Source organism: Chaetodon trifascialis, chromosome 23 (genome assembly GCF_039877785.1).
Source record: "Chaetodon trifascialis isolate fChaTrf1 chromosome 23, fChaTrf1.hap1, whole genome shotgun sequence".
Lineage (NCBI taxonomy): Eukaryota > Metazoa > Chordata > Actinopteri > Chaetodontiformes > Chaetodontidae > Chaetodon > Chaetodon trifascialis.
This window is the reverse complement of record NC_092078.1, coordinates 6,597,991-6,610,946: the sequence shown is the minus strand read 5'-3', so window position 1 is coordinate 6,610,946 and position 12,956 is coordinate 6,597,991. Positions and strand designations below refer to the sequence as shown.

Below are 12,956 nucleotides of genomic sequence, written 5' to 3'. Positions count from 1 at the left end.
GATACACCGAGAAGGAACGGCTGTTACTTTAGTGCCTTTATTTTCTATTTTTGATCTCTTTGTTGACTGAAAAGGGGATTTTAGGACTGAAAATGCAGAAAACAAAGCTCTGAAAGTGACAATAAGTTCTCAGTTTGTGATGTTAATGTTGAGGATGTAATCTCACCGCGATTTTCCGCAATTTCTCGTTGTTATTAAAATAGTTTTCCCTCTTTATTCGGCCATTTAAACCCGTGTATATATATATATTTTTTTTTAATTCACCAGTGAGCAAACAACAGAACTAAATACAGTCACCATCACCCCAATATTCTATCAAAGCTTTTAATAAAATAAAATATGTTAAAATAATAAGATATGATGAGATGAGATTATCTTCAGAGGGAAAAATCAGGTGTTATAGCAGCACAACTACAAAACTAAATACAGATATAGAAGAAATGTACGTATACAATTTATAATGAGAATGGAAATTAAAACAAAAATTAAGGAAGACCAGTGAAAGTGAATAATGATAGTACAACAAATAAACAAACAAATCAAACTGAAGCAGCTAAATCAAATTCATTCACCATTCATTTCATTATTTATCTGTCTTCTGTAAAAGAGTGAAATCAGTCACATATGGTCAGAATATTATTACCGTGGCAGTAAAAAGATTTTGTCTTTCTCGCTGTTATTCCACAAAACATTATTACATGAAATAGGCTCGAGCACTGCGGCGTCTGATAAGGTGATGAATGACACCCTCTGGCGATGTTCAGCAGACCTCATCTCATGTCTTCGCTTTAAAGCATTCATTCCTGTCAGTTCACGGATGACAACCCAGTGAGGCCTCTCCATTCTTCATGTGGTGGTTTGCTGACTGTCCTTAGCACGACATCCAGATTTGGTAAGCGTGCTTTGGTTACTCTGGCCCCGTTCTCTGCAAGAAGAACCTGAAGATGTTTCTGTTTTTCAGGCTTATAAATAGCGTACATGCATGTCTGTGGACTGGATGCAGGGTTTGTCCATGTCTTTTGAGGGATGGACTTTTTTTTTTTCTCCTTGTTGTTGTTGTTGTTGCACTTTCTTCTATATTATCTGTTGCACGTTACATGTGGCTGCATGCGTTTGAATATAACACACACTGACTTAACCTGTATTTCATTTCATTAAAACGTTAAAGGTCGCTTCACTTCACTTTACGTGTCAGTCAGGTGACTAGTCATGAGAAGTAATTGTCTAATGTTGCCTGAGGAAACATCCACACTATTAGATTTTTTGGAAATGATTTGTCCACATGAGCAGTTTAGTGTTTAGTAGGGCAAGTGCACGCTCGTGTTTGGTGTTCGCCTCCTGCGCATGTAGGCAACAGTTGCATCAAGCAGCGACAGCTGGGCCTAGAAATGAAGCTAACGCCAAAACTGCCAAAATCTGCAGTTCCTCAAAAGGCCTCTTGAGGCTGGCCCCAAAAGTGAATCAATCCCCATAGACCCCCACATAAAAATGCCCGACTTCACGGCAGAAAAAAACATGTTTACAGCCTGGTACAAAAACACTTTTGGTCTCTACAGCTAATTTCCCCGTTCGTGCCGACTGTAGGGGGGTGGATTTTTATAAAACTCATTCACATAAAGTCTTAATTAATTAAATAATTATGAGCATGGCTGCTTTGAGCGACAGCTAGCCGCTAGGTTTCAGCGGCTCAGCTGGATTAGCGGGGAGTTTGGTGAAGTCAGGCACTGCGAAGACGCTGCTGAGCTTCATGGAGCCTCTTCAGAAACCTGTGGGTGGCGTCACAGAGACCACGGCCATGTTTTATACGGTCTATGGATAAAATGCAGAAGTTAACTGCACAACAGCTGCTAGCATATATCGTAATGTGTAATACTTTAGCTAACAGCAAGTAGACAAAGCTCATAAATAAATGCAGACTGATGTTGTTTAATTTCTTCCAAAAAAGGGTCATGTGATAGGAGCATGACGAATCAGGGAAGGACGTGTTGTGACTCATAAGACCTAATCAGGAGGTGCATGTGGGTGTTCTGCATCATTGTTTCCATACGTGTCCATGTCCACCCGTCCACACTGTAACTGTTTTCGAACCAAACTGTGGTCAGCAGCGTCTCCAAGTCTCTGTTTCAGTGGTTCGAAGACGCCGGACTGGTGTGACGCTCGGTGTTAAAGGAGCAACAGTTATGCATTTTAAAACATAACCTATGACTGCGGATGTAGCCCGAGGCTCTGGTTGACCTTTGTCAAGTCTGAAAACATATCCCCTGGTGATGTCATAGTGATGTCATCAGGGTTATCTCTGCTTGAGACTGCAGCCTGAAAAGTCACCCCTCATTATGAGGAGTGTGTTTTTCCTCTCAGACTGTCATTTTTTAGAGGCCTGAAGAAAATAGAAAAATATGAGAAAGTCTGGGGTGAAAAAAATGTAGAAAAATATTATTTTTCTGTCTTGTTCCTCAATCATATTGTGGCCAGATCCGATTTATTTTGGGACCTCTTTGGTGATCCAGGCCCCTCGCTTTGGAGCCACTCGTCTAATGAAGGATGCCATCGTGCTGTGTTACTGGAAGTGTAGGATCCATGGTTTTTGGTGCTCGACTCACACTCAAAGTCAGGACATCTGTCCAATTTTGACCATTTTTCTTGTCTTAATCTGTCTCTTATGAGTCCCCAGTTTCATGGACGTGCAATAAGACACCGAAGTGGCCCTTTGAGCTTCCGTGATTCCTGAAATGACTCCAAATTAAAACCATTTTAGCATTTCTCAAGTTAAATCAAACATGATAATTGTGTGAAATGAGGAAATAACTACACAAATACACACTGGGGGGGGGGCTTGACGTGTCTATCTGCAGGTTCCTGTCTCCAGAGTGAATTTCGCTGGAACAGAAATGCACACAGATCACAGCCGCAGCTCTTCAAAGTATTGTTTTTGTATGAACTGCTCCGCTACTAAGCCCAGAAGAATTTCTCTGTTAGCTTTTCAGGCAAGTTCCCACTCGCAGCCTGTGAGGTAAACGCTGGAGTCTGCTGCAGGGACTCCGCTGAACCGCAGGGGCCATGAAAGGCCCCATATGGAGGGGGCTCCGGGGCAGATAGAGGGCTGACAGGCCTATCCAAACACAGTTGTACTTTATCGGGGCTTGCTGTGTTTTTGTTGTGTCCGTTAACTGCCACAAACAGCCGGAATCGCGGCTGACTAACGTCGGCCAGTCCTGAAATAGTAGCGGGATGTTTACCCTGTATCCTCCTTGGAGAACTCAGACACGCCGAAAAAATGCGCCCGCCGCCTCACTTCGCCGTGTCCCTCCGCGCATTCCACAGGCTGGTGGTACAATAAAGTAGTGCCGTTGCCTGAACGACGCAGTTTTTCTGTGATTTCACTGTAATGTTTAAAACAGCATTTGAAGAAGCACTCAGATCTTTTATTCAACTGAAAAACAGCAGTACCACAGTGTAAAATACTGCAGTACAAGTAAAAGGCATGCATTTGAAAGTATAAGTAAAAGTACACATTACGCCAAATATTCCCTGTCTGTGCGTTATATATTACATTATTATGTTGTTATTTGCATTTTAATGTGTGGCCGGTTGAAGTGGCTGTGGGCCCCTGTTGACCCCCAGTGTGACTCAGTGCATTTTTATGAACATGCATCATGAAAGCACAATATAAACTGAACTAACAATGCTCTTAAAACTACATTTTAAGTCAGGGTTACAAGATCGAGTGACAGTGCAGGTGTTGCCTTACAGCCCCCACTTTCTCTGCTTAAGCTGCAAATAAATCTGGAATGCTGTATAAATAATCTTTACCTGTGTTTTCTGGTAATTGGATTAAAACAGTCACAGGTATAAAATGTGTTGTTGTTGTTTTCTTTTTCCTCTTTCACAGTCATAGGTCAGTCTGAAAACTTCATAAAAGTTTCTCCCCCTAAAACAGACACATTTGCAGATCGCTGAGAGCTCTAAAAAGTTAGAATGTAAAACTACTTAACTTCAGGACACTCACACCTGAGCGGTGGAACGTAACTTAAGTACAATTTTGAGGTAGTTGTACTACTAATTTTGTGCTACTTTATACTTCTACTCATTTCAAAGGGAAGTACCATACTTTTTAATCCAACATGTCTACTTTACCTGTTACGTTACAGATTCCAAATATTAATACAAAATATAGATTAACTGAGATATGACGATTTATTGATATAGTAATCTACCTGGCAGTATATAGTTTATTTACTTAACCACCTGCATCAGTAGTGATACTGAAGTCAATCAAGTGAAATACTATTTTGAAATGGGCTATCCAACTAAAGCGCACATTCATTTAAAGTACTGATACTTTAAGTGTAAGTAAGATGCTGAATGCAGTACTTGTACTTGCAGCAGAGTATTTTTAAACTGTGGTATCGCTATTTTACTGAAGTAGTTCTTCCACATTTTAAGCCAAGCACTGCGAGCCAGACATGAGCTGCCGTGGGTTGAAGTCTTCATTTGAAATGGCAGAAACTCTGTGGAAACATTTTTATGTTGGTTTGACACTTAACTTAACATACTGTGTCTCAGAGCTGAGAGTTGGTTTTTCCTCACAAACTAGCAATTCCAATGTCAGGAAAGTTATCATTAAAGCCTCATTTTCATTGAACAGCATTATTTTTTGAACAGAGCTGGTCTCGGCGGAGTGGTCACATCCACTAGGGGAGTTTTGCGTATGAATGACGAAACAGCCATGGCTGCTGGAAAGGTGTTCCGGCCCGCTGAGGGAAACGAGCCGCCGTTGACTGATAAAGGGGCAGTGCTGCGTCAAGCGGAACAGAACGCCAAGTAACGGTCGCTCAGTGACTCTGCCTTCAAAATAAAAGCGAATATAGCGCCGCTTTCGGAAACAGAAGCGAATATAAAACTAGTTTGGGATCACCAGCCACAGAAATATGTCTAAATATTAAGCAGGACTGTATCTTATATGTGAGCCAAAAACAAAGCTCTACCACAGACTCTTTAATGGCTTTTTTCGTTTAATTGTAACGGTCGTTAAGAAGGAGTTAATTATGAAAAGCTGTAACCGGAACTAGATTTCTGCGCCGCAGCTAACTCGACGCTGTTGTAAAAAAAAGGAAAAAAAGAGGGGGGAGGTAAGTAATTATTTAGGGGGAAGAAAGAAAGAAACAAAGTTGTCGACCGTGCAGTGCACACGGGGAGGGATTTTATTTATCTCGAGCGACTCGTTTAGCCCAGCACCGGTCTGCTGGGATGTAGCTGTAACGGAGCACCGCTTTTCCCCATTTCCTTCTCTCACGCCAAAACTTCTCCGCTACCATCTCGCCGAGTCCCAGACGGGATTTCTCCCCCGAAAACGGGAATGATAGAAGCAGCCGAGCACGGGCGGATGGACGGACGGACGGAGGAGTCAGGCGAGTGCCGTGTGTGTGTTTTCCGTCGTTAAAGTGAATCGTGTTCTTTAAAAAAAAAATCCCGGTCTCGTTTCATTCTGGGATGAATGGCAGAAGTCGACTATCTGTGCGCGAGCGGATCTGGTTTCTTGTCTACACTGGATCCACATGAAGTGATCGCCTGCATCCCGCTGAACCTCTCCGCTTTGTGCCTTTTTTTTTAAAAAACAAGACAATTCAAAGGGAGAGACACCCCCCCCCCCCCCCCTCACACACACCGCACTGGATAACCGAGACCCCGAACTTTACTGAAGTGGCTTTCTCAGACAGTTGAGCTGATAGAGAAGATGCAGATGTGGAGCCACACGAGGGTCCACAAAGGAGGCCCTCCGCGACCATAGGTCACGCCGAAGTGTCCTGGATGTGTGTTTCTCCTGCTTTCCCGGCTGGATCGACTTGAATTAATTGTCTGGTAATCCGATGGATTCTTCCTCACCACAGCCTACCTGTGCCTGTGGATTTTCCACATGAGGGCAGACCAGATGACTCAGAGGACTTAAGTCATGTAACCACCCTGAGATGTCTTAAAGGTCTTATTTATCTCTTTTGTATTTATTGTGTGTATATAAGGGGTCTTTTTTTTTTTTTTTTTTTTTTTTAAGCTTTGTGCTAGTTTTCAGGCCAGTTTCTAGTTTTTTTGTAAGGATTTAAAAGCTGCCGTTTCATCTGTCGTAGTGAAAACTGTAGTGTTACTTGAACATCTTTGTTCTGCTGTATATCTGCCCACACTGTATTTGAGCACATTGATCTTTAACTTAAAGGGGGGGGGGGGGGGGGGCTGTAGGACTTGACTTTGTCCAGACAGGTAAAAGCACAAGGCTTCATCATGGACAGGCCGATAAGCAAGTTATTGGAGAAGTTAAAGCTGACGGACTCCGGCAGTGTGAAATTCAACAGCTCAAAGAAAAAACACGACTCTGCCAGCAACTCTAATAACAGCAACGCCAACACTGGCATCTCCGGAGGCAGCGGCGGGGGCAGCGGTCTGCCACCAGCTCCCAGCTCTGCAGCTGCCTCGCCCTCAAGACCCGGCCAGTTCTCGCTTGCCTCTGCAACCACAAGCGATGCATGTGTTCCAGCGAGTGGGAGAGGAGGAGGAGGAGGAGGAGGGATGGGAATGCCTCCCTCTCAGCTCCTCACCCCACCGCCGTCGTCCTCCACGGTGGGTGCCATACCTCCAGATGGTGAGCAGCCGCTTCACCCTTCCACCTTGGCGCCGCTGAGGCGTCGCTCCCCCCAGCAGAGGGCTTCCTGTTACCTGGGCGAAGGCGTGGATTCCCACCTCAGGCGCGAGTCCGGCCTGGGCCCCGATTGCGACCCCCTGGGAGCGTTTGGCTCCAAGGCGTCCCTCAATCAGCGGCGCTACTCCCTGGAGCTCCAGCAGCTGGTCAGACGGCAGCAGCTCCTCTCCCAACCGCCGCCTCTCTCTGTACCCCCGCCGTACCCTGCTGCCGCGGGCTACGGGTCAGCACCCAGAGGCGGTGGCGGCCTGGCAGAGCCTGGCTACCTCTCCGAGCCTGAGAGGCACAAACGCCTCTCCCTCCAGGAGGCTCTGTTTTACAAACGCCTGAGCACGGGCAGTGAACTGTGGGAGAGCACCAGGCCTGCATCCCTCTCCCATCCACCACATCGCACATCTGATGTGACCGGAGGAGGTGTAGGAGGAGGCTTCTTTTACCCCCCAGGACCAACCCTGAGCCCATGTTCGTCTTTCAGCCTCCAGGAGTCGGTGCTGGTCAGCCCCAGGTCCAGCTTCGCCTCCAGCACGGCCAGCGGCGGCGGAGGAGGGAGCCCCATGGGCAGCCGCTGCAGCAGCAACCGCACCAGTGGCATCAGCCTGGGCTATGACTCTCGCTACTCCGCCTCTGGAGGCCTCCCTCCACAGCAGCAGTCTCCCTCCATGCAGACGGGGGGATCTGCAGCAGGTTATGGGGCTCCAGGCAGGGCCGGGGTGACCCCTGTGGAGGCCTGGACTCAATACCTGGACGGAGGCATGCGTCCAGGGGCCCATGATAGCCGACACTCCTACCCACCTGCTGTTGGAAGTCCAGGAGCAGTGTGCTACCAGGCCGGCCCAGAGTGGTGGGAAGAGCAGCAGGGAGGAGTGAGAGGCAAAGACGGTTGCGTGATGGGGGACAGGGCCCGATACTCCGATCTGCCCGGCACCCGGTACCAGGAGGAGCTCACCCGGCTTCTACTGAGAGATGCAGCGCTGGAAGGTGAAGTGCTCCTGGAGGGCCTGATGCTGAAGGAGTCCCTGGCCCAGACGGCTCTCTCCAAACCAAGCACAGCAACACTGGGGTCCTGCTCAGCCGGAGGGCCGGTCAAACCTCAGGAGGATCCAGGAGTCGGAGCTGGGAGGGAGGTGACGGAGAACCGCCAGGAGTTCTTTGGTAAGATCCTTTTTTTTTAACTATAGTTTTCAGGCCACACGGTAGAAACGGGAAAGTGAAGAGGACATTAAACAGAGCTGCATTTAACAGAAAATTGCAAAATCACATCCCTAATTTGAGCCAGTGGCGTCACCGTCCATGCACGGCATCCCATGCATCCACAACGGAGCGCCGGGTCACCCAGCATCCGCCCTCGCTGTGTTATTATTGTCCTCCTCACTGCCTGGTGTCAGATCACAGGTTTCTCTCTAAATGAAAGGGTTGTATGGATGGATGGATGCACGGCTGGATGGACGGACAGATTAATAGTTGAAAGAGTGGATGGACGGATGGATGGATGGTGCAGTGGAACCTGCAGAGACATGCACGGTCGCAGCACGCAAAGCGTAAAGGAGGGGAGAAAAAAAAGCGCTCTGGCGTGAAGAAGCTGATCCAGACAGGCAGATATGGCTGAAGAGAAGAAAGGGACAGATGTGTATAGACCGATTCAGCCTCACACCTGTAGCCAAAACATCAGAGTCAGCTGATGCTGCAAGATTTCGCCAATTTGCCACAGTGTGGTGGACGTGGAGGGGCTAATGCAGCGTATCTGCACGGCCATTAAACTGCAAAATTCTGCTGTAACACTCAGACACAAATTACATGGTTCCATATAAACACAGCTCCGACCATTACTGTGACTCACAGAAGATTAGGGCTCAGGATGTGTGTGTGTGTGTGTGTGTGTGTGTGTGTGTGTGTGTGTGTGTGTGTGTGTGTGTGTGTGTGTGTGCGCGCGTGCGTGCAGCAGGGTAGGAGTGTGTTACAGCGGCCGGATGAATATGTGTGTGTGCGTGTATATTGTTTCTCTGTGGCAGGGTGTGTTTCCCCCCCGAGTGACTTCAGGCCACAGTAATGCGGTGTGTGTCTGTGTGTGTGTGTGTGAGTCATGTGTGTGTGCTGGTGTGTGTAATGCTGCCTTGGCGTGTGCAGGGGCGGTGTGCTGGAGCCTGTTCCTCCGCTCAGGTATGTGTGCCCGGAGGGGACATACAATACTGTACTCCTGTCAGCCATTAGGACGAAATCAGACGCTCTGGGCCGTGAAGACAGACGCTGCGAGCTCACCTGACACACACGCACCTGCGTTAATGCTGAGCCAAGCAAAAAAAAGCTTCCTGTTGTCCAATCTATAATATATTTGTGTGCTTCTTTAATGAGTTTTAAGTACAGAAAGAAGTACAAATATTTAAATTTTAAATGTGTCAAGTCCTCACAACTCTTCTTGAGCACTAACACTTAAAGCTTCATCCTTTTTAAATGTCAAAAACGTCCCTGAATGCAGCCCCAGTCCCTGAAACCAGTCCCTTCCCGGCTTTGTCTATATGAAGCAGCTTCAGACGTTAAATTTAAAGCCTGGAGTCTGAGCCTCGGCTCTTTTGGTTTCTGGCTTTGGCAGAGCCTCGCGCCCGTTCCTAAATATCGAAGGGACTGTCCAAGAGTGTAGGCATTCTTGATTTGTGCGGCACTCCCTCAGCCACATTAGAAAGGAAAAAAAAAAAACCACGCAGGCAGACCCTTAAATAGATCACAGGAACGCTGCCGCTCGGACCACCGCGCCGCTTTTCCACTTAACGCGCTGAACATGCGCAACTGTCACACACGGAGAAGCAGAGGCTGTTTGGCTTTAAGTGTGTGTGCTAGAGAGGTGTTTTTTTGTTTGTTTTCACAGCCACGGAGCAGCAAACCAGAGCGCATGCTAATTCTGACCTAGAAATTGTTTACACTCCCGGTCTGAGCTGATATGCCAGCCGAGTCCTTATACCTGACACCGAAGTGGGAGAAAGGCTTTAAAGAAAGGCCTTTGTGTCAACGAAAACATCTGCCATTAAATAATGATTTGAAGGAAGCAGCAGAAGTGATTTTTGTAACAACAGTGAAGGGTGGCGGGGTTGGGGGGGTGCAATCTTTTTTTAATCCCCAAATTGCTCCAATTGTGGGGTTTAAAGTCAAATTTAAAGGAAAGTCTTAAAGTCGAAAAGAAAGCGTCTGTTTTCTGGAACCGCTGCCAAGAAGGCAGATCCGGTGGAGTTTCCCTTTAATGACAGGCTGCGGCAGAGACGCTGGAGTGGATGAGCAAACAGGCTGGCATGGCCAACCGGGTTTGAACTGTGTGAAAATCCCCTAGGTGGTGCGAACGAGAGGATTTACAAGTGTTGACACTTTGTGTGGAGTTGGATTTCAGACACATCCTCTTGGAATGCGTCGTAAACGAAGTGCTAAGAGCCGCTGAGCGATCGCTGAATGCGTGGCTGTGTTTTCCCATTGTGCCGCAGGAACCTGCGTGAAGTGTGGGAAAGGCGTGTACGGCGCGGACAACGCCTGCCAGGCTCTGGACAGCCTCTATCACACACGCTGCTTCACCTGTGTGTCCTGTGGTGAGTACACCCCTCCTCCTCCTCCTCCTCCAGACACAGCAGTGATCATTTGAAGCACTCGGGCTTAACGTCTACGGCCCACGCCTTCTCTAAACGCCGTTTCCTGTTAAAATGTCCGCTTTAACCACGCCGCCGTTCCTCTCGCCCTGCAGGACGCACCCTGAGAAACAAGGACTTCTACAATGTCAATGGCTCTGTGTACTGTAAAGAGGATTACATGGTAAGAGATGAGGTCAAGGCGTGTTTTGTCATCCATCTCTTTCTCTCTCTCTCTCACACACACACACACACACACACACACACACACACACACACACACACACACACACACACACACACGCAGACATGTTCAGAGTCAGAGGATTGATTTTCCGCTAATGGTAATCTCCTTGTTGTAATTACAGTTTTCAGGATTCCAGGCTGCTGCTGAGAAGTGTAGTGTGTGTGGCCACCTTATTCTGGAACAGGTGAGGGGTGTGTGTGTGTGTGTCTGTGTATGTGTGTCTGTGTGTGTGTATTAACAGGCCACATGAAGAAGAGCTCAAAACCCTCTAAACTCTCTGACTTATCTTAGATTTAAAGGGAAAATACTCTTAACGCTTAACCTCTCCTGTGTAATTTTTAGTCCCTTGCATCCTGTGTTTCCCAGCATGCCTTTCAAGACCCCCCCCCCAAGAGGATAGAGAAATTCAGTGACGTCTTTCTGTTGGCTGCTCTTCGGGTTCCCACGGCAGATTCTCAGAGGAATGTTTGCCTTTGGGTTTTTGATAAATAAAGAAATAAGACTCTTTAGCGATTAGCTTCAAGCTTTTTCATAATACCCATAATATAAATAGAAGGCTCACAGTGATATTTGGCGTTTTCTGCATCGTTTCAGTGGTTTAACCACTGTCAAGTTGAGGGAATTTGCTTTGGTGCTCAGAAGCGTGTTGGTGCAGGGGGAAAAAAGCATTTCTGCCATAATTTGTAGCCGAATCTGCTTTCTGGCCTCTGCTGGATTAAGAGCAGTAAAGCTCGTTGGTATGACAGTGTGGTAATTAGTGATCATGCAGCTGTGCCATTAAAAACACAGATAGACCTCGCATTGTTCAGGGATTTCTACTTCAGGACCCACCGCTTTCTAAAATCCGCTGACAAATATTGCTAACCATTTCGAAGCGTTGCAGAAGGTGGGGGGCACTCAAAGGTGTCCGTCAGAGGAGAAGTCACAGATGTTTTTTTGTTTCGGCTTTCAAAAAAAGAGCGGGAAAGGACAGTTTCAAACCTGAAGAAAAGGAAAAAGAAGCCTGAAACCTCCCGTTAAATTCCCTCATTAATGCCTGCTCCTCAGATCCTGCAGGCTCTCGGGAACTCGTACCACCCCGGCTGTTTCCGCTGCGTGGTGTGCTCCAAGGCTCTGGACGGGGTGCTGTTCACCGTGGACCATCACAGCAACATCTACTGCGTGGCCGACTACAACAAGTGAGACTTCTTATGGGTTTAATGCTCCGTTTGCATCCTGGGACTGTCGCCCCGAGGCTTTAAATCTTTCTGCATTTTATTCTGCTCATCAGCGTATAAACAGGGCTCTTATGGAGGTTAGTTTTTGCACATGTAACATTTCCTGAACGTCTCGAACTCGTCCCACCTCCTCCAGCTGTGTGAGTGCTGCTGCTTCCTCCAGTTAATAAACTTTCTCCTGTCGCCCTGCAGGACTTTCGCCCCGAAGTGTGCTGCCTGTTTACAACCCATCTTACCCACCGAGGTGAGCACAAGTGTATGCATGTGTGTGTTCTTGGGCGCAGGTGCTGGCTGGAGGCAGCAGGTTGTTTTCAGTTATCTTTTACAGCCGGTGTAATAAAGAAGCTGTTTCAGGCCATCGCTGAGGAGCATTTCATGATTCTGACCTCTCTGGTTTTCTCCTCTTTGGTGTCTCAGGGCAGTGAGGAGATCCTCAGGGTTGTCTCCATGAACAAGGACTATCACTTTGAGTGCTACCACTGTGAGGTGAGTGAACGTCCCAAACCAACATGTTTACTTTGCCCAACCAAAATCAAATCAACAGATGACTCTGGCCAGACTTTTGTTATGAAGCGCGTGGATGGCTGACCTCCCTTCTCTCTGTGTGCATTCCTGTCCTTATCTGCCCCCCCCCCAGGAGTGTGGCAAGCAGCTCTCCGATAAGCCTGGCTCGCAGTGCTTCCCCCTGGACTCTCATCTGCTCTGCCACTCCTGTCACATGCGCAGAGTGTGCGCCACACACAACATTCCCCCTCACAGCACACACTGACCAGCGCCTGCAGGGCCGCGGATGCTTCGAGAAAAGCTGGTCTCAACACGCCGTCATCATCATGTGCTTTTCCTTCAACATGAAACTGCTGATATTAAGACTTTCATTTTCTCGGCTCAGTCCCCTTCGTCACCTGTACTGCCTGCTGTACTTCTTGTACTATTACTGTACCATAGTTAAGGGAACGGGAAAGAAACTACTGCTTTTTTTTACCCCAATGTGGCTACTGTTTGCTGTAGAAGAACAAGGGATTTTGCTTAATTGTTTTGTACATATATTATCGCTAGCAAACATTTTGCACTTAAATTTGACTTTACTGTAAGATTTGTTACGTGAATCTGTACAATTTTGGGGAAAAACATTACTGTAATTTCTGTATGTTGTAATAAATATTTTCTTTTGTGTTCGATGTGCTGCTGTTGAGTGTCAGGTC

General features: G+C 47.2%; 1 protein-coding gene across 1 annotated transcript; it reads left to right on the top strand.

Moving 5' to 3' along the window:
* The first annotated feature begins 6,175 nt into the window (after window positions 1-6,175).
* On the top strand, window positions 6,176-12,926 carry ajuba (ajuba LIM protein). Its single transcript, XM_070993184.1, has 8 exons — window positions 6,176-7,840; window positions 10,153-10,254; window positions 10,407-10,474; window positions 10,659-10,721; window positions 11,585-11,715; window positions 11,947-11,998; window positions 12,172-12,240; window positions 12,392-12,926. The coding sequence occupies exons 1-8, from the start codon at window positions 6,274-6,276 to the stop codon at window positions 12,521-12,523; spliced, it is 2,184 nt and encodes a 727-aa protein (XP_070849285.1). The 5' UTR covers window positions 6,176-6,273; the 3' UTR covers window positions 12,524-12,926.
* The last annotated feature ends 30 nt before the right edge of the window (window positions 12,927-12,956 follow it).